The sequence below is a fragment of the Malus sylvestris genome, chromosome 5 (genome assembly GCF_916048215.2).
Source record: "Malus sylvestris chromosome 5, drMalSylv7.2, whole genome shotgun sequence".
NCBI classification, from domain to species: domain Eukaryota; kingdom Viridiplantae; phylum Streptophyta; class Magnoliopsida; order Rosales; family Rosaceae; genus Malus; species Malus sylvestris.
In genome coordinates, this window is record NC_062264.1 from 42,131,768 (window position 1) to 42,152,783 (window position 21,016).

Here is a 21,016-nt window from a genome sequence, read left to right on the forward strand (position 1 = left end):
TTAATCATCCATATTTTCCCTCCCATGCGATTGGTCTCTCTTCCTACCCCACTTATGCACACACAGATGAAGCTTCTTACTCGCCACCATGAAATCAATAGCCTGAAGAGGTGTCAACATTTTAACAAGCTCCTTAAGCGTGTTCAGCCTCAACTGATCAGCCTTCTCCATAACCCTAACCATGGCTTTGCCATGCTCATCCAGGGCCTCCTCCACTTCCCTATTCATCTCCCCAGTTTCACTCAAACCTTTCGCAATCATTGCAATCGGCTGGTCCGCTATCTCCTCCTGCAGAGCCGCCAGCTCCGCCGTCAGCGTCTCCTCCACCCTAATAGTCTTGCTTTGTAAACTGTTGACCAGCACAAGCTGCGTGTACGTCAGAAGCTAGAAAGGTCGTTCTCTCTCGTGCCTTGCAGAAACTCATCGAGCCTTGACTCCATTTCGACCCACCAAGCACATAAACTGTTGGTGTGTAACCCTTCAGCTGAAGCTTGGCGGCAAAGATCAAGTTTCATGTTTTATTTCAATTTGAATGTGAGCCATTGGATCATAGTCCACATGGCAGATTAATCATGTATCTAGCCTAAGTAATAGAATAAGACAAGTGACATCATCTCATAGGATGATAGCAATTAATGGTTAAGATTGTATTGTATGTTGGTGAGTGAAGGATCTCCCTTCCTTTCCTCATATAACGGTTAAAATGTATTTGTGTGTTGAGCATGAAAATTGAAGAGACATTGTTTGCATCATCTTCTCTCTAACACTCTCTCCAACATTGAAGAGAACCTCCATTGAAATACATATCAAAAACACAAAAAATCTAACATGGCCTCAGAGCCAGGTTTCACTGTCTAAACTAGGCGTGAAATCTGTGAGTGCGATTGAGCTACATCTTTGAGCTTCAATCGAATCTGGAAATTGAGATTACTTGAATCCAAGTCTAACATGGCTGGATCTGGTAATGTCGAGCTTAGAGCTCCAGTGTTCAATGGAGAAAATTATGAGTAATGGAGTATTCGAATGAAAATCATTCTGAAATCTCATGGTTTGTGGGAGTTGGTTGAAATTGGGTTTGAACCTCCAGATCTGAAGTCTAAGGAAGCTGTGGTCGACGAGACGAAGAAGGAGACGTCAAGTGAAGTGTCATTCAGTGAGATTCTGATGAAGGATGCTCGTACGCTTGGGATGATTCAAGGCGTAGTCTCGGACTAGATCTTTCCCAGAATCGTGAATGAAGAGACATCCAAAGGAGCTTGGGATGTTCTAAAGGGTGAATTCCGAGGTGATAAACAAGTAAGAAATGTAAAATTGCAAGGGTTACGTAGAGATTTTGAATATACTCGCATGAAGGATAGTGAATCATTATTTGTATATCTCTCTCGATTGTTTGATATCATTAATCAAATGAAAAGTTATGGAGAAAAATTATCTAGGGAGAGAATTGTGTAGAAATTACTGATTAGTCTTCCAAAAACATATGATGCAATCTGTTCTGTGATTGAGCATTCTAGAGATCTTGAAACTATTGAGGTTCAAGAAGTTGTGGCTTCTCTAAAAGGATTCGAGCAGAGGCTTGATTTACATACTGAGTTTTCGACTGAGAGAGCATTTGCAAGTTTAAATGTAGCATCTAAGGGTGCCAGAAGTGATGGATTTTCTGGGAATCAGAGGTCTCAAGAGAATTGGAAGTCAAGGGGAAAAGGTTGGGATCATAAGCCAAACTTTGTTCAGAAGCAGAATAACACTCAGAGAAGTTGGGATCACAAACCCAATTATTCTCAGAGACAGAATAATACTCAAAGGAATTGGGATCATAGGCCTAATTATGCTCAGAAGCAAAACAACTTTCAGAGTGATTGTAAATGGTGTGACAGGTTACACTATGGGAAGTGTTGGTATGAAGGTAAACCAAAATGCACAGGCTGTGGTAAGCCAGGCCATTCTGTGAAAAATTGTCATAAGAATAAAGGAGTGCAGAAAGTTAATTATGTAAAGTAGATGGAAGATACAAGATCATTGTTTTATGCCTGCAATGCAGTGACAGATGTGAAAGTCAATAAATCATGGTACATTGATAGTGGTTGTAGTAACCATATGACAGGAGATGAGAGACTGTTTGTCAATGTTCAGAGAAATTTGACTTCCAAAGTAAAGATGGGAACTGGAGAAATTTGTCAAGTGGCAGGAAAGGGAACCTTGGTGATTGAGACTAAATTGGGAAGAAAATATATACAAGAAGTAATGCTTGTTCCTGGACTTGAGGAAAATCTTCTCAGTGTATGACAAATGATGGAAAACGGTTATTATCTGTTGTTTGGAGGAGATGTAGTTAATATTTTTTATGGTTGGTCACTGGAGAATTTAGTAGTGAGGGTGCATATGACCAACAATAGATGTTTTCCTTTGACAATGTTGCTTGCAACACAGTATCCACTAAGAGCAGATGTCACACATTGCTCTCAGATATGGCATAAGAGATTGGGTCATTTGAATGAGAGAAGTCTCAAGGTACTTGAAGAATAGGAGCTGGTGCATGGATTGCCTAAATTAGAAATGTCATCAAGTGTGTGTGAAGGTTGCATGTTGAGCAAACAACACAGGGACTTATTCCCTTCTCTATCGACTTGGAAAGTTAAAGATCCACTGGAGTTGATTCATATAGATATCCGTGGTCCAATGCAAGTAGAGTCTCATTCTGGAAACAAGTACTTCTTGTTGTTTATAGATGACTACACAATGATGTCATGGGTGTACTTTCTGAGAAATAAGTCTGATGCGTTTAAATGTTTCAAAAAGTTCAAGGCAATGACTGAGTTACAATGTGGATATAAAGGTTAAATGTCTCAGAAGTGATCGAGAGGGAGAATTCCTTTCTGCAGAGTTTGACATATACTGTAATGGACAAGGAATTCAGAGACAATTGACTATGGCCTACACTCTTCCACAAAATGGAGTCTTCGAAAGAAAGAATAGGACTGTGGTGGAGATGGCAAAGTCAATGCTACATGAAAAAAACCTTCCATATGCATTTTGGGTAGAAACAGTGAATACTGCAGTCTATTTGATCAATATGTGTCCTACCAAAGCTTTGAAGAAGTCAACCCCATTTGAAGCTTTCAGTGGTAGAAAACCTAGCTCATTTGAAGATATTTGGCTCATTGTGCTATGTGCATATACCTTCTAATCTCAGACATAAACTAGAAGAAAACAGTCACAAGTGTATCTTTGTAGGCTATGGTACAAGTGAAAAAGGCTACAGATTGTTTGATCCAATTTCAAGGAAGATTATTCTGTCAAGGGATGTCACATTTGATGAGAGTGCTTCATGGAATTGGAAATGCACTACAGATTCTGAAGTAAAGTTTCCAGTCATCACTGAACTTAAGTCTTCTAATGAAGCTTATGAGATTGGTGAGAGTTCTCATTTTGAGGAGAACAATGGTTCTCAAATTGAGGGTGTGTCAGACAGATCCCAGATATATGATGATACACCTAAGAAATGGAGAAGTATAAGTGAGATCATGGCTCAATGCAACATGTGCATTATTGAACCTGAAAGTTATGATGATGCAGCTAAGGATGATTCATGGAGGAATGCAATGAGAGCTGAATTGGACATGATTGAGAAGAACAACACACCTTTGCCCCTGTGGCAAGGTTGGACACCATTAGAACTTTGATTGCTCTTGCTGCACAAAAGAAATGAAATATGTACCAACTAGACGTGAAGTCTGCATTTCTCAATGGGGTGCTGAAAGAAGAAGTATATGTGGAGCAACCTCAAGGCTTTGTGAAGAAAAGTGAAGAGACAAAAGTGTACAAGCTAAATAAGGCACTGTATGGATTAAAACAAGCACCAAGGGCCTGGTATGATGAGATTGATACATACTTCAATAGTGCTGGTTTCAAGAAAAGCTCAAGTGAGGCAACCTTGTATGTTAAGACAAGGAAGGACTTAGACATCATTATTGCCTTCTTATATGTATATGATATTGTATATACTGGTAGCAGTCTATAAATGCTTGAAGAATTTATAAATGACATGATGAAGCACTGTGAGATGACTGATTTGGGTTTATTACATCATTTCCTTGGAATGGGTGTACTACAAATTGAGAATAACATCTTTATACACCAAAAGAAGTATGCACAAAAATTAATTGAGAAGTTTGGTTTAAAAGATTGCAAACCAGTTGCTATTCCATTTGCAATGAATGCGAGATTAAGCAAAATTGATGGCAGTGAAGCTGCAGATGAGGGAGAATATAGGCAGCTTGTAGGAAGTCTACTTTATTTGACAGCAACCAGGCCTGATGTAATGTTTGCAGCAAGTCTATTGGCATGATTCATGCATAATCCCACCAAGAAACATATGGGAACAACCAAAAGGGTACTGAGGTACATCCAGGGAACAGTTGACTTTGGAATTATCTTTGACAAGGGTAAAGCAACTACTCTAATTGGTTACTATGACAGTGACTGGGCTGGAAGTAAGGATGATATGAGAAGCACTTCAGGGTATGCATTTACACTAGGGTCTAGTATGTTCTCATGGGCTTCAATCAAACAAAACACTGTGGCATTATCTACTGCAAAAGCAAAATATGTTAGTGCTGCAGAAGCTACATCATAAGCAAAATGGTTGAGATTTATTCTAGAAGACTTTGGAGAAGAACAAGTGGAGGGAACTCAGATCATGTGTGATAATACATCAGCCATTGTTATGGCAAAGAATTCAGTCTTTCGTTAAAAGACAAGACACATCAACAGGAAGTTTCACTTCATCCGAGAAGCAATTCAAGCCAAAGAAATTGAGTTGGTGTACTACAGGACAGAGGAGCAGATTGCAGATATTCTTACTAAGGCCTTGCCTAAAGATCGATTTGTGTATCTAAGGGAGCTACTTGGAGTTAAATCAGCTAAAGGGTTAGAAAGGAGTGTTGGTGTGTAACCCTTCAACTGAAGCTTGGCGGCAAAGATCAAGTTTCATGTTTTATTTCAGTTTGAATGTGAGCCATTGGATCATAGTCCACATGGCAGATTAATCATGTATCTAGCCTAAGTAATAGAATAAGACAAATGGCATCATCTCATAGGATGATAGCAATTAATGGTTAAGATTGTGTTGTATGTTGGTGAGTGAAGGATCTCCCTTCCTTTCCTCATATAACGGTTAAAATGTATTTGTGTGTTGAGCATGAAAATTGAAGAGACATTGTTTGCATCATCTTCTCTCTAACACTCTCTCCACCATTGAAGAGAACCTCCATTGAAATACATATCAAAAACACATAAACTCTAAAGGAGGGAGTTTTCCCATGAAGTGCACCAAGTTGGAGCAAAAAATGCAGAAGCATCTCTGCAGGCGAGTTGGTTTCTTTTGTCTATGTATTCTTGGAAGTGATCGATGCGCTTTTGAGCTAGCTGCTTTAATTTGTCTTTGTTTTGGTCTAAAGTCAAGGCTTGGAGAAGCTCCGAGAGGTCTTTCTCTTGGATTTCCATCCACTCTTTAAAGCAACTTTTGGATTTCTCCTTATCTCCGCTTGCCATTTGAGTTCGAGTTGAGAATATTAGACTGTTTTTTTCTGCTTCTCTTTCAAGTTTTATATTACAATGTGTGATAATTGCTTCAAAATAAGGTAACAAATTTTTGAAGCGGTGTGGAAATGTTTGTTTATGCGGAGGACACGTAGTAGGTGATGACAACTGTCTTCTTTTTCGTGTCAAATTTGCCCTGGTTCTGCTTTCTTTGCTGGAACTGTTGGAAGCAACTGCATGGACTTCAATTTTCATGAGTTTTCTTTGTTGGATTGTTTGAAGCAATTGCATGGACTTAAATTTTCATGATTTTTCTACTAAGTCAAGAGTCAAGGTTCTTCAATACGGCCACATAGTTTGAATGTGTACTGGTCTGGCGTTCTACCTAACCAGAAACGAAGGTCTTAAATATTTCTGATATAATCAAAGATATTTCTCAATATATTAGGAAAACTAGTGTTGCTGATAATTGAATTGAGTGAAGTAACATCTATACTGCACTTTAAAAAAAAGACAAAGAAATAGGAGACTCTTAAAGTGTGGTTCTCTATGGACTTTATCGACTTGCAGTTATCTTATGTTTTTGTACAATATTTTATAATATTGACACGAAAATTAATATTAAACTGTGAGGTGATAGAGAGTCTCACTTTTTAAAATGTTTCCTTAGCATTTTACAATGGAGATATTTCTGAAATATTGATAACTTCGTAAAATTTCGATGCTTAAGCGCAATATCTGACACATTTTGAGGATTTCAAGATGGGTAATGCCAAAGAGACTAATTTTGTAACATCCCACATTGTCCAGGGGAGTGATCCTTAAATGTATATTCTCATCCCTACCTAGTACGAGGCCTTTTGGGAGCTCACTGGCTTCGGGTTCCGTCGGAACTCCGAAGTTAAGCGAGAAGGTGGCCAGAGCACTCCTATGATGGGTGATCCACTAGGAAGTTGCTCGTGAGTTCCCAGAAACAAAACCATGAGGGCATGGTCGGGCTCAAAGCGGAAAATATCGTGATACGGTGGTGGAGCGGGCCCGGTATGTGGTGGAACCTGGGCCGGGATGTGACAAATGGTATCAGAGCCAATCCCTGGCCGGAAGTGTGCCAACGAGGACATCGGGCCCCTAAGGGGGGTGGATTGTAACATCCCACATCGCTAAGGGGAGTGATCTTTAAATGTATATTCCCATCCCTACCTAGCACGAGGCCTTTTGGGAGCTCAGTGACTTCGGATTCCGTCGGAACTCTGAAGTTAAGTAAGAAGGTGGCCAGAGCACTCCCATGATGGGTAACCCACTGGGAAGTTGCTCATGAGTTCCCAGAAACAAAACCGTGAGGGCGTGGTCGGGGCCCAAAGCGGACAATATCGTGTTACGGTGGTGGAGCGGGCCCGGGATGTGGTGGAACCCGGGCCGGGATGTGACAAATTTTTAATTAAATTTTGTAACCATATGATGTTGTTGCTGATGATTAAATTATTAAGTATTGATTAATGTATCTTGAAAGTCATATACTGTAATTGTTGATGATTAAATTATTATATAATTATTAATTAACGTGTTTATTTCATATTATTGACACATCATATGATTTAGAATTTGGCCTAAAAATTTGCATACCGAGAATTACTCCCTTATAAACTATATGAAACCTCGATATCTTGAGATATATTTTATGCTATGAGAAAAAATAGAGGCATGATAGTTGGAACAATTGTTTTTGCTGTCTTTTAACTTTAAATTATACTTATTATCAAATAGGCAGTAGACACACACCTTTTACCTCTTACATACCCTTATTAACTTTTGTCCAGTCATCTTCTTTCAATTCATTCAATCTGACAACCGAAAATTAAGAGAAGTGTGTGAAAGATAAAAATGGGTGTGTGAATAGCACCATCCATCAAATATTGACTAGAAGTTCTAGGGAATGGTAGGAACCTCATAATCAAAATCACATTGAACTTCACTGAAATATCTTAAAAGAGTAATGTTAGGTTGACCAAATTTTTAGATCAAATTTGCAAACTATAAAATGTGTCACTAATAAAAAAATAAACATGTTAATTAACAACTAAACAATTATCCAATTATCAACAACCTTATCATACGGTTAAAATGGCAAAGTGGCAATTTGGCACAAAAGTAATCTTAGGTGGCAACCTATCATTAAAAAAGCTAAGGTGACAAAGTGAAAAAATGGTTGTGACACAATTTTAACGGAAACTTAAATGGTATTGACAAGAAGTAGTATTGCGGCACAAAAAATTAGTTCTTGTAGTAAATTGTGACACAAGAAAAAAAAATTAGAACAGATAGTCAAGTATCAAAACAGTATAGTTTAGCATATGATATTTTACTGCATTAGCAGAAAGTAATTATTTTTATGTATTATGGTGCACGTTCAATCTTGTTTAATTTTTTTCTAACTCGCTGAGTTATCGTTCAAAAAAAAAAAATATATATATATATAATAGTATTCATGTGAATATTGCTGAAATATTTTGGTAATAGTGCTTCTCAATTTTGTTTTCCCAAGACTCAATTTATGAAAATATACACAAATGAAACTCACCAAGATGTCAATAAGGAAAGTACGAAATATAATTTATATACGAGTTCTAATCAATTTAGCAAACTCTCAATTCTAGATGCAGTTAAAAATGTTTAACCAGTTTATTGCATGGATTACCAATTTGTTGCGTGTATTTATTTATTTTTTAATTTCTTTAAAATCTGTGTATGATACAGAAAAAATAATGAAAAATCTTTGTTTAATGTAAGAGACAACATTCATATAAACATCCATATCCCAAAATACTCCAAAGAAAATATAAGAGACGATTGAAATGGGAGCCGTCCGTAGTAAACCCCTAACCCTACAAAGTGTACAATAACTATGAAAACCATGACAAAAGGGGTCAAACCAGGGCGGGCATAATGTCGGACCTGTCTTTTGAACCAAAGCTTTGGTCACGCTCCACGTTTTAGCCCAGATTCACTCCCGCGCTGCCACGTTTTCTCAACTCAAACTTCCTCACCAGCTGGTGGCTCTGCATGGCTCTTCGCCACCCCAAAAACCTAGAGATTTTTAATGTGCTCGAAACACGAAATATTAAAGAAATATTTTTCAAAAATACTCTTTGTTAATATAGCATTCCGTGTTTCAAATACATTAAAAAATACCTCATACAAATATTTCATCCCATTCAACCCAAACAAAAAAATTGAAAGGGCAAACACTCATTGCCCCTCTCTCTCTCTCTCTCTCTCTCTCTCTCTCTTTCTTAACAGTTGCAAGGCGTCATATAAACCCACCAGTGCCTGATTGCTGCTTGTAAGCCATGCACCCGCCACGCACTTCCCAATCTCTCCACCACCCTCTCACCGTGGCCCCTCCTCCTCTCTCCATCTGGTCACCCCACCATCCCAATTCCGCCTATATATAAGACCACAGAAACACAGTGAAGCAACAGCAAGAACAAGCTCTCATAATCTCTCTGTGGCATTTCCACAAACAACTCTTGTGCAATCTTCTGTATCCATCTGGTCTGTGTGAATTCATGAGATCCCAGGTGGAGCAGAGGTTCTCTGAGTTTTTCGAGAGGTGGGTTTTTCAGCTCGAGCAGCTCCAGCAGCAACTTCTCAAGTTGTCGGAGGAGACGCGGCAGAACGAGGCGGAGCTTCGGGCTTTGGTGTCGAAAGCCACCAACCTTCACAAGGAGTATTACACCGTGAAGTGGGCTGCTGCTCGGGATGACGTCCTGGCCTTCTTCTGCCCTGTTTGGTCAAGCCCTTTGGAGAATGCGTATTCCTGGGTCACGGGGTGGAAGCCATCAATGCTGTTCCAGCTCGTCGAGTCGCTGAAGAAGACGAGGCTGGTTTCCATGTCGGAGGAGCAGGTGAGGAAGGTTGAGCAGCTGAGGCAGAAGATGAGGTACGAGGAGGATAAGGTGGAGAGGGAAATGGAGAGGCAGCAGGTGGCGATGGCGGACAGGAGGATGGTGGAATTGGCCCGGCTGGCGACCCGGGCGAGGAACGGGGAAGCGGCGGCGGAGCTAGAGGGGCTGGTGAATGTGGCGATGAAGGTGATACTGAGTGGGTTGGAGGGGGTGATGAAGGCGGCGGATTGTGTGAGGCTCAAGACATTGAAGGGGTTGTTGGATTTGCTGAGTCCATTGCAGAGTGTGGAGTTGTTGGCTGCTACTTGCATGTTGCAGATTAAGTTGAGGGAATGGGGAGGAAGAAATGTGACCAAAATCAAATGCTCTCCTTAACCAAAACACCTAAACCTAATTAGCTTTTTTTCCTTATGAATTAGAAAAGTTTGGGTCCTGATTTTATTTTTTAGTAGATCAATAGGTTTACGGTGAGAGGAATCGATAGAAATCAAACCTGCATTAAGCTGTATAGCATTATTGCATTTGCATTAAGCTATATAGTCATTAAGCTGTATAGCATGATTGCATTTCGCCATAAATATGTGATCTACATTGACTTTTGACCCAATTTAAATCATTTTTCAATGTCAAAATTAAATTTTGGAAAACGTCACAAATTCGAATTTTTTCAATATCTCATTAGAGGTCTCAAACTCGAATTCCAACCCTCGCGGCAGAGTTCCCAAACTCCGCGTTTGTAGTAGGGGGCACGGTCTGGATTAGACTGGTTTTATAGTAGGGAATTTTAACGAAAAACTTCCGGTACCGTTTACTATAATGAAAAATCATATTTTTACACTAAAAAATCAATTTTGATACTATTCACTTTACCCTTTATTTTGTCTTTATCGTTAAAAGTTAAAACTCAAAGTTTTCAAGCCATTTTCATTAGTTTTCCTTTTATAGTAAAATGATTGAGAAAACCCGGCCAAACCAAACCAGTTTTGGATTGTTTGGTTAGGTGTTTTCTTCCTTTTCAAAACCAAACCAAAATCCACCGGTTTGATCGGTTTTTTTTTTTTTTGGACAAGTGGAGATCGGTTTTTTTTTTTTTTTTTTTTTGGGACAAGTGGGATCCAAAAGGATCACTAGGAAACTTTATTAAACACACAACACAAATTTACAAACTACATGCCCACATACAAAAAACACAAACCAAAAAGGACCAAAACAGGAAGACAGAGAAGCACGGGCCAAAAGATCCACAAATCAGGACTCATCCGTTCGAGTTTGAAATTACTCCCTCCTCCTCCAGCCGCATTTGAAGGTTTACAAATCAAGATCCATGAGTCCAGATTTGAAACAACTTCCTTTTCTAAATTAGTGTAATAATTTCGAACTTTTATCCTCCTTTATTAATAATAAAATAAAATAAATTTCACAAATCCGCAATTGAAGGTTCACAAACTTATAATTTATGGACTTTACATCCCCACACTTTGATCACAAGAATATATATAACATACAATATTAATATCTTTGTATATAAAATGAAGAAGTTAGGGCAACCCAGTAAAAGAATAACACTTTTTTTGTTATATAAACACCAAAGAATAAGAATTAAATGAATCATAAGGACACATGAACAACCAAGAAAACCAAAAGGGCAAAATGGGGATTTTATCTTGATACAATGGCTATGGCTATGCAGGGGAAGGAGCAGCAGAGTTAAAAGCTATTTTTCTTCTTCTTCACCATTTTTTTTATACAAAGGGAGAGACTTTAAGACTTTTGGCTTACAACACAAGAAACAGATAAGAGAGTCAGAAGGAGAGAGCTTTCCGGCTTACGTCGCCTCGACCGATAAGATCTCGAGTTCCGCCCACCAGAGGGGAGAGAGTCTGGGGACTGCTTGGTTGGGAGTGATGGGGATCACTTCCCTCAGTTTGTTAGTCACATCCTTCATTGTCGGTCTCTGCCTTGGATCTTCTTGGATGCAATCTTTGATGACCTCGCACAGGACATCCAGCTCTTCGTTTTTGAACGACTTGAGGGTTGGATCCACCATGTCGCTTCGATTCTCATTCAGATATGCAGAGGCCTGGCAAGTTGACAACAATGCCGAATTAGCTTTAGGATTTGGATTCATGAAACCTAATCAGATTGGTTAGGAACTTACCCAGTATAGAAGGGACCCATGTTCTTCTGAGTTTTGGAGCTTCCCGGTGATGATTTCAAGCAGCATTACTCCGAAACTGTAGACGTTTGTTTCTGGATCAGCAAGGGGTGGCAATACCGAATGCTCCTTATCATCATCACCGGAATTCTTAGGCTTTCGTATTGATTCTGCCCAGAAACAGATCTCCGCAATCTGTGTGCGAGAGAAAGAGAGTTATATAAGTAAAGGTCATAAAATTCATATTGAACAAAAGCAATCAGAGGGTGAGAAGGGAAGGGGGTACCTTAGCAGCGTAATCATCCGTCAAAAAGATAGAAGCCGAGGTCAGGTTAGGATGTGACACAGGTGGATTTAGCTCATGGTGCATGTACTGAAGACAATAAGCAGTTCCCATAACGATCCTAATCCTCGAATTCCAATCCAGATGTTCCATTTCTTCAACTGGAAAACAGAGAAGATTAATAAGTGTTAAACCCTCAACATCTCATGCAGCTAGTGATCGAACAAAGAAGCTTACTATGCAGATGCTCAAAGAGATTTCCATTTGGAGCATACTCAAACACCATCATCCTAGTAAAAGGCTCATCCTCCTCACAGTAGCCAATAAGATTGACAAAGTTCTTATGATTCACGCGTGACAGTACGTCAATCTACAGCAGGTGCAAAATGACATAAATTGATTAAAGTCATACCACTGCATCAGATGCTGTATTTTGTAACAGAAATAACATACCTTTTTCCGGTAACAATTCTCTGCAAGCTTGGACCAGTCTTTCAAAGACGATATTGTAGTTGATGCAACAGCAATCTCAACTCCACTGGACAGTGTTCCCTTGTACACAATACAACCTTCAAGTGTGCTAATAATGTTACTGAAATCTTCACATGCGGTTTCCAGTTCTGATCGGTTCAACTTGGGAACTCCTTCAACTCATAAAAAACGTAATTCAATTTTCATTTTTACATATCGACCATCTTAATACATGAAGCTTTCAATATCTATATCGAAATTAGAAGGCATGTCAAATATTCACACAACAAAATCACCTGATATAAATGCTTTCTGCAACTGTCCACTCAATCCAGTCTTCCAGGGACCTACAGTTTTAGCCACTTGGCTTCGACACATGAAGACCATGGCCATAAGAACAAGGAGCAAGATAAGCACACTGAAACCAATAATGAGATACTTCCACATATTGCCAATTAATTTTTGGGAAGATTGTCCATCATGTTTTGAAGCCTCATGAGGTTCAGGCGAAGGCTGCGGTGCAGGTGCAGGCGGAGGAGAATTTTTCTTTTTATCTTTTGGCACGGCTGGGAAAGCACCACTACTTCGGGTAGTTGGAAGAGCAATGACCTGTCCAGTTGGTTCCGTATCAGTAACGGGTACAGCTGGTAGGTTACTGGCTTGTGCAAGTAGTCTACGGCGAGCAAAGGCCATGTGCGACTCAAACCAACCTGCTTAATGCAAGACACAACATCAATGTATTTTTCAGGATAATGTATTGCAATACTACATGTGTAAACGCCTTCTTACTTACTAGATAAACTATCACAGCAATTATCTCCATCAATTGGCAGAGGATCCTTTCTGTAACTGAACCTTGAAATAAAAGCAAACATTTTTCAACAAATTGAACATGATGGAAACAAACCAAACATAACTTGGATGCCATACAACGAAAGTTGGTTCCCTACCGAGGCAGTGACAAGTAGTTGAGATAGTTCTTAAAAGCTCCTTTAAGAAATAATACCAAGGATTCCACAGTATTCACATGTTCTAAATTGCTCTGCCAGATGCTGCCCAAGAAATGCAAGAAAATTACGAACATGATAGATATGAGAATACGAAATGCTTCTATACCAACAAATTAATACTTCAATACAAACATAACAATTACATTATCTATCACATAAATTTGAGAAGGCAATGCTAGTTCATTCCAAAAGTAATTGGAGCATAAAAAATGGTACTGTGAGACTAAAATCAGATCAATTCTGTTAGCTGATAAATCGTGGTGCGAGCATATGTACTTCCTATCAACTAATGTTACAAAGTCTAGCATGTGGTAGGTCAGATAGCTCGAATTAAAAACAACTGAAAGCCTGAAAAACGTAAGATTCTCTTTTTATTAACTATCTGTCTGAAACAAGATTTACACTACGCATTCCTGGGTACACTAAATGATGCTACAGTTAAAACGACATTACGACTAGATATTTGCATCGTAGGCATCAACTGTAAATTATGAAAATGAAAATAAAATTAAAAGGAAAGAAAGAAGTCATCAACAATGAAATAAATTTCTTCTTGTGAACTAAGTCATCCTACTGTGTATTTGTGAGACTCATGGGAGTGATTTGTATGTGTAAGCAGTATTATACCAATGGCCAAACTTTCTGTTCACACAGCCAAATCCAGTGGTTTCACTAGATGAAAGGTAATCATCAAATTGCAATTCGCAGAGCGAGCTGAGACGAGTGAGCTCTAGAGGAATGGTGCCTTCGAATCTATTGTCACAAAGCAACCTGCGGTTCAAAATGAGTTAGTCCAGGGACTCAAAAGTTATAGAATGAAAAAGAGATCAAACATGCAACAGCTAACTCACAAGCATTTCAGTGACAGCATACTGCCTAACTCAACTGGAATCATCCCATTCAAGTTATTGTTCCTCAAATCCAGTAGCTCCAACCTTGTGAGCCCCCCAATCTCTTTAGGAATTACACCAGATAAGCGATTCTTGTATAACACACTGTTATTCAGAGGAAGCAAAAAACTCCATAAGGTCACAAAAGAACTAAATTTCCACAAGACCCTGGTTTTATTGTCTATCGTTTGTTCAAATCCATATAATAAGAATTCCCATTTAAGCTCTTATATGCTTAGAGATTCAATCAAGGTCCACAATGTCAATTGAGACCTACCATCACAAAACTAATTAGGCCAAGCCAAAGAAAGCTTGATAAGTCCCTAAGAAGGGTACAGTATCATGCATTCTTAACATGCTAAATTGATTTATGATTAATAAATTTGAGATTTTGTGATAGTTTTGTACAGTCTCCGGTCAGATTGGGGGTTGAAAAATGAATTTGCACGGAGATGAAGATGAGCTATGAAAACGTGCATATCTTTTTCAATGGAGATGCATAAACCCTGATTATGCTTAATTCTATATGTAATTGCATTCTACGGTACCAAGTTTTAAATGTTTAAGAAACGACATTTGGGTGCCCCAAACAGTTCGTTAAATACCAAAATCTCAACATCCAAAAAACTAAACTTTAACCACAAAGACTCGGTGACGATGAGAGTCCTTACAGAGATCGTAAGTGATTAAGTTTCCAAAGTTCAGGTACCAATGTCCCTTCCAGAGAAAAATCCGTCAGATTCCTACAATAAATCAATTAAAAGGCATCAAAACATGAAACCAGTTAACTGCAGTAATTGATAAACAATAGATTGGTACCTTCAACAATGAGACTTATCCCCGAAAACAAAAAGCAATCTCTAGTAATTATCTAACTGGGGAATTTAGAAGAAATTCAGAAGGGACTTACAGCATATGCACTTTACCGTCCACACAATGAACACCATTCCACAGGCAAGGATCGCCATCGTTAGGACTCCAATTCTCCAAAGCACCAAAAGGATCGAACTTGATATTTTCACGGAATGACAACAGAATCAATCCTGCATTTCCACACCAATTGCAAAAAAAATGCATTCCAATTTTCAAAATTACAAATGCCATTCATTCCATAACATCAAAAACTAAGGGAAAACAAGAATGTACCTTCATCATTGAGACACCAACAGCCCCGAAAACTCACAACAAGAATCAAAACCAGGAGAGATAGCAACCGGAACCCGAGAGGGTTCCATCCATCCCCCATTGCCTGATGAACGAAAAGCTGCAGCAGCAGTGGTGGTGGTAGTAACTATATCTGCCGACAGCCACGAAGCTAAGCAAATTACCATACAAAATCGCCAGGTTTTTTGATACGAGCAACCCCTTCCACCATGCTCAAAACCCCAAAAATCCAAATGTAAATCCTTCTTTTTTCCCCCCGCTCACAGCAAACAAAACACACAAAAATAAAACCAAAATTCTAACTATATGCAACCAAAAAAAACTAGGCTACAAAAAACGCACACCCACCACCGTATCAGGGTCCCTCATGATAATTTGACTATTTTAATTGGAGGTTACAACACCCTTTTGATCAATGCACTCAAAACCCCAGCTGCTTCTGCAGATTACAACCTTCTTCTCATAGGGCTGAGCTGAAAAATTCAACAAAATCCAAAGAAATTAACATGAATTAATAAATAATCCCCTGAAATCTATAAATTGCAGGGGAATGCCGTTGTGGGCAAGCAATGCATCACAAAAGCAAAACCCAGAAAGAATAAAGCAGAAAAAGAGAGAAAGTGAGAGACTTTACCAAAAAGAAGAGGGGCAAAAGGGGTATTGGAGAGTTGGGTTTTCTTGTTACTTCCTTGGAAAGCCAGAAGTAAAGGAAGGTGGATAGGTGGGGGGAGATTTGAGACTCAAAACTTGAAAAGGCAGCACAGAAAAAAACACACCAGAAGTTAATTAATTATTTAATTATTTTAACTTTTTTACTGAACAGAAAAGGCTTGAAAGAATTGAAAGTTTTTTTCCTATTACTGCCCATTTCAGGATGATCTCAGAGGACCCTCCCTTGGACAATCTTTTGGGTCTCTCTTCTCAGAACCAGAGGAGCTTTCTTCTCCCTTCCCAATTTTCTCTTTTTCTCTCTCTCTCTCTCTTTCCCGGTTTTTCTCTTTCTCTCTCTAGACTCTCTCTCTAACCCCCACCACCAGCCAGCCACCCCCTTCAAAGCTGTTTTTCTGTTTTTCCTTCCTTTCTTTTTTTTTTTTTTTTTTTTTTACTTCAAAGCTTAGGTGGGGTATGACGGTGGGTCCCAGTGAATGTTTTTTTCCATTTTTTGCAAAAATATTATTTTTTATTTGTACATTTATTATACAATCTCTTAATAAAGATAAGGCCAATCAAAATATAAGAGTCTCGTCTATAATTTTTTACAAATAATAATCCACTTACAATATAAGGTAACATTTTTATTTTGGTTAACCGAACATTACCATTTTTTTTCCATGTTTTCTTTTTGTCTCCGTTTTTTGGATGGTGTTTGTGAAAAAGAGTGTTAATTAAGAGGGTGGGCCCTACATTAGGATTACAGTTGGTGGTTAATCATGTTTTGTTCGGTTAAGTGTTTGGCGGGAAATCGAAACTGTGGTGAACCGGCGGCAAGCGAGACACAGAACCGGGAGGCGGAAGCCGAGAGGGGTATTTTGGGTATTTCAGGGGATTGATTGGTGGTGAGGGCCCCCACTTCCGGTGTACTCGGACGCGGTTCTCTCTTTTCTTTTAAGCGGTTGAACGGGCCCACTTTTATAGCCTGCTTGCCTCTCTGCCTTTGTTCTTATTTAGTATTCGAGAAAATTAGATTACAAAATCCTTTAATCACATATTATGTTTTCCACTGGCCAATCAATTTTGGCCACGTAGTCAGTTAGCATGTAGGGTGATAAGTAATGGACTACCACCACCATTTCCCTTCTCAATATCTGTTTTTCATGGTGTACTATTTAAGAATCCACCAAACAAATTCAATCGATTTAAGAAGATATCACATATTTGGGATTTGGATCCCATTGTATCCAAATTGTGGGGATTCTAGAGATCCTCACATCTGAGACATTCATCGTACATCATGTGGTCAACTATCATTTGACTTTTTTTTATTTAAAACTAAACATAAATAATATCTGACAAAAATTGATCGCACGATGTATGATGAACGATTAAGATATAGGGATCCCTAGGATCACTACAAAGTGGATCTGGAGAGGATTCTCTTCCACATATTTGTCTTATGATGCTTTGTTGAACTTAAAAACTATTTAGCCTGAGTGGTGTGCAGACTAAGTAACTAGTGAATTAATTACGTCTTTCTAGTGAATGCGAGTGCTAATTCGCCACTGAGCTCAGTCGGTGAGTAAGATGGATTTGGTGTGGGTGTCGAACACTTCTGACTTCTGTATTTGAGCAATCACGGGTGAGGAAGGAACATGTCTCAGCCTCTAAGTTCTAAAGCCTGAAGACAAGACTTCTAGTCACTGTGAAGTTCAAATAAGGTTCGGCGTTCAATGTGTCGAACACTGAGTAAATTGGTAACACCTTTCTTTGCCTAGAAAGTTAATGAGATGATCTCTTTCAATAAGAAGACTGAAGATTTCTCACTAGTAGAGACTTGGATAGATAACCAGCCGAGTTTAAAGCAATCTTGTTACTCCAAACTGAAGGTACTCCTCGGTGACCTGATTCTACAGCTCTAGTGCTGTTAATCCAAACTGAAGATTTCGTCGATTGCCAACACAATACTGTTAATCCAAACTAAAGATGTGTTGACAAAGTTAGGAAAGTTAGTGGTTTCTCAGAGTATGAAAGGTTCCCATAAAGCGAGATTGCGCAAGGCGTTTGTGTGTGTTAAGTTGAAGGTCATTTCTTTGTTGTAGAATCACTTTTATTTATAGGGGTGAATTCCATGCGGATCACTCACGCCGAAGTAGAGTCCTATTTGACTTACGTTTCCTTGGTATCTTTCTAGATATTCTCAACATTATCTCATCACTAGCCAAAACTAATCTACACACAGTTTAGCCCACTCCACTAAAACTAGGATTTTGAACCCAATTCTTCTTCAACATTTGATTCAATCCTAATTTGATTAGCGACAAGCCTTGATTCTTGGAATATAACAAATTTTATCAAAACTCATCCTAATCCTTGATAATTTTACATTCATTTGAACTCGGCTGAATGATTCTTAGACTCGACCCCTTAAGAGTCATTCTCCTCTTAGAACTCAACCGTCATACTATGGGCTGACTTGATTTGATTTAAAGGATTAAGATTTGGGCCAAGAATCCCTAACTCGTATCAAACTTATAATTTCATTCGGCTCAGACCTAATATTTTAAGCCTAAACACATTTATACCATTTTTGAATTTTGATAGATTGAACAATTGGGAGCGAATTACATTTCCTAATATTAGATATAAGTAAACACATGTATAATTCAAAGTTGTTACGAATGAGTTACTTATTGTGCATTGTATTTTTTTTTAACAAACGATATTATCTACACTAAAGGGGTGTTGGAGTGGGCTAAGCCTTACAATAGGCTAGGAATAAAATGGTTCAAATTCGCTTTTGGTGAGAATCGAACCTCTCACTTACCAAGGAAGAGAAATACCACTAAACTGCAATACCATTGTGTGTTGTTTTTTCAATACAAGTGATAACAACGAAAAGATGATCCAATTAGGACCTTGAGTGCATTGGTCAATGAATGTTGCACTTAAGTGTGCATTTTGAAACCCTAAACCATGGCTAATTTACCAATGGATTCAGTACTTATGAATTAACAACAAAATAATACCAAACAAAACATTTTACATTTTACATGGATAGTGCAGTGTTTTCTTCCTTTTAAATCCCTCATTCTCCTAACGACCTTACAAAATTGTTAAATTGGTGCTAAAGTGGGTACTCACAATAACCTTAAGAGGAAACTTCCATATAATAAGAGGGAGAAATATTTTAATCGAAAAAAAAAACAGAAATAAATCTTTTTTTTTTTTTTCAAACAGAAATAAATCTTTTATTAAAGTCATCTCATAATCATTTATGTCCTCTCAATCCAAACATACTATTGCATATTGCGTTTTACCGTAGCGGTAGAAATTAATTATGCTTATGTATTCTAGTGTAGGTTCGATCTTCACTGACTCTCTTTTCTTTAACAATTAGTAATTTAACTTACTAACGTTATCAGTTGTTATAAAAATAAAAAAAAATCCAAACGTACTATTAGTTTAAGATGATGCTCGACATATTAATTCATAGTAAGGTTGGATTTTTTGAACTAGGTAGGGTTAGGTAGTTTCTGATCTTTGCATCTACGTTATAATCATTGTTACTAATAAGAGTACAGTTCAAATTTAGGTCATCGTGAGTCATAATTTGTTCGTTTGTTGGCCACCCAAACATGAGAATTAACCTCAATCCACAACAACACAATCCTCCATTAAGCTGACGTTGTCTATCCTTTTAGTTGGTGAATCTTTTTACAGCCTTGAGATTACAATCATAAATTTGGCGGTGGAAAAAAGAATGTTGTAGGCCTAGTGATAGAGAATGTTTATCGTCATTCTTAAAATTCGAATTTTCCTCTCTAAATTAGGACGGTGTGAGATAAGAGAATTTTTAATGTGTTTGAGACACGAGCATATACATCATATATCATTATAATTGTTAATAACACATAGGATGTCATATCATCATGTGTTAATTAAACTAAAAGTAATGCTAAGTACACCAATTTTTTTGGACTAAATTTACTAACTATATGATGTGTCACTAGTAAAAAATAAGCAGATTATATGATTTACAAAATTTAATTTAAAATTTTGGTGTTCCTTGCATTATCCTTAAACTAATGACAAGTTAAGCATAAATAAATTAATTAATTACACTCTCATAAATAAATTAATTAATTACACTCTCATCTGAGAATCAGCATTGGATTGGCTTTGTAGGGTCGATTGAAAGTCCAAATTCTCAATGTGTCGAGAGGGCTTACTGTCTATTGAGTAGTCCAAATATCCATAACAACAACCTAAATGCTATTTGAGAAAATTAGAGTAATAATCCTTGAACTTTAACCTAATTGAAACTTAGTATTTGAACTAAAAATTTGCTGAGTATTGATTCCTAAACTTGTTATAATGTGAAGCAATAGTTCTTTTGCCTAACTCCTTTCAAACTTTCATGAAAAGTAAAGAGTTGAAAGGGGCAAAAAATAGATAGAAGTTAGCCAAAACGACTATTGATCCACATTATTACTAGTTCAGGACCATTACTCACAAATTTTTAGTTCAAAGACCAAAACTCCAATTGAGCAAAAGTTGAAGAACCATTTCTCAATTATCTTGGCTACACAGTTTTTATCTGATTCTTCATAAATTCCATATAGGACATTAATATTCACCAATCAATTTTTTTTTCTCTCTTCTACTTTAATTGATATGTTAATTATGTTTAATCTGAAAGCTGAATTGGGTAGATAGTTAATTTGATTCTGATGGATCACTGAGAAAAGTTTGAATTGTGGAAATTAAAGTCGTTTTCCTGTCAGTGGTTTACTTTGTTCATCTGAATTCTTAAGACTAAAAAAATGCAATATAGATTTTATTTATTAAAAAAAGGGCACTTGAATTTTGTGTATTTTGAAGCTTATGTTGTGTTAATAGGTTCAAGTACTGAAGCAAAAGCTAAATTTAGAGGGGAAACT

At 37.8% G+C, this 21,016-nt stretch overlaps 3 protein-coding genes across 4 annotated transcripts; 1 reads left to right on the top strand and 2 right to left on the bottom strand.

The window, feature by feature from the left end:
• LOC126622931 (protein DELAY OF GERMINATION 1-like) lies at positions 1-515 on the bottom strand. The gene is made up of 2 exons (XM_050291604.1): positions 451-515; positions 1-349 (listed from the first exon to the last, which is right to left on the bottom strand). Exons 1-2 carry the CDS (start codon positions 513-515, stop codon positions 1-3), a joined length of 414 nt encoding a protein of 137 aa, XP_050147561.1.
• Positions 516-9,107: 8,592 nt separating this feature from the next.
• LOC126622932 (protein DOG1-like 4) lies at positions 9,108-9,821 on the top strand. The gene has a single exon (XM_050291605.1). It carries the CDS (start codon positions 9,108-9,110, stop codon positions 9,819-9,821), a length of 714 nt encoding a protein of 237 aa, XP_050147562.1.
• Positions 9,822-10,943: 1,122 nt separating this feature from the next.
• LOC126624267 (protein MALE DISCOVERER 1-like) lies at positions 10,944-16,465 on the bottom strand. Of its 2 annotated transcripts, XM_050293301.1 has the most exons (15): positions 16,054-16,464; positions 15,768-15,892; positions 15,402-15,552; positions 15,166-15,298; positions 14,927-14,998; positions 14,217-14,360; positions 13,993-14,136; positions 13,306-13,407; positions 13,149-13,210; positions 12,652-13,065; positions 12,338-12,528; positions 12,122-12,254; positions 11,888-12,045; positions 11,605-11,796; positions 10,944-11,526 (listed from the first exon to the last, which is right to left on the bottom strand). In XM_050293301.1, the coding sequence occupies exons 3-15, from the start codon at positions 15,499-15,501 to the stop codon at positions 11,272-11,274; spliced, it is 2,100 nt and encodes a 699-aa protein (XP_050149258.1). In that variant the 5' UTR covers positions 15,502-15,552; positions 15,768-15,892; positions 16,054-16,464; the 3' UTR covers positions 10,944-11,271. The 2 variants fall into 2 exon arrangements, with proteins under 2 accessions (XP_050149258.1, XP_050149259.1); XM_050293302.1 differs by having other exon boundaries at positions 13,149-13,204; positions 15,402-15,892; positions 16,054-16,465.
• Between the last annotated feature and the right edge of the window lie 4,551 nt (positions 16,466-21,016).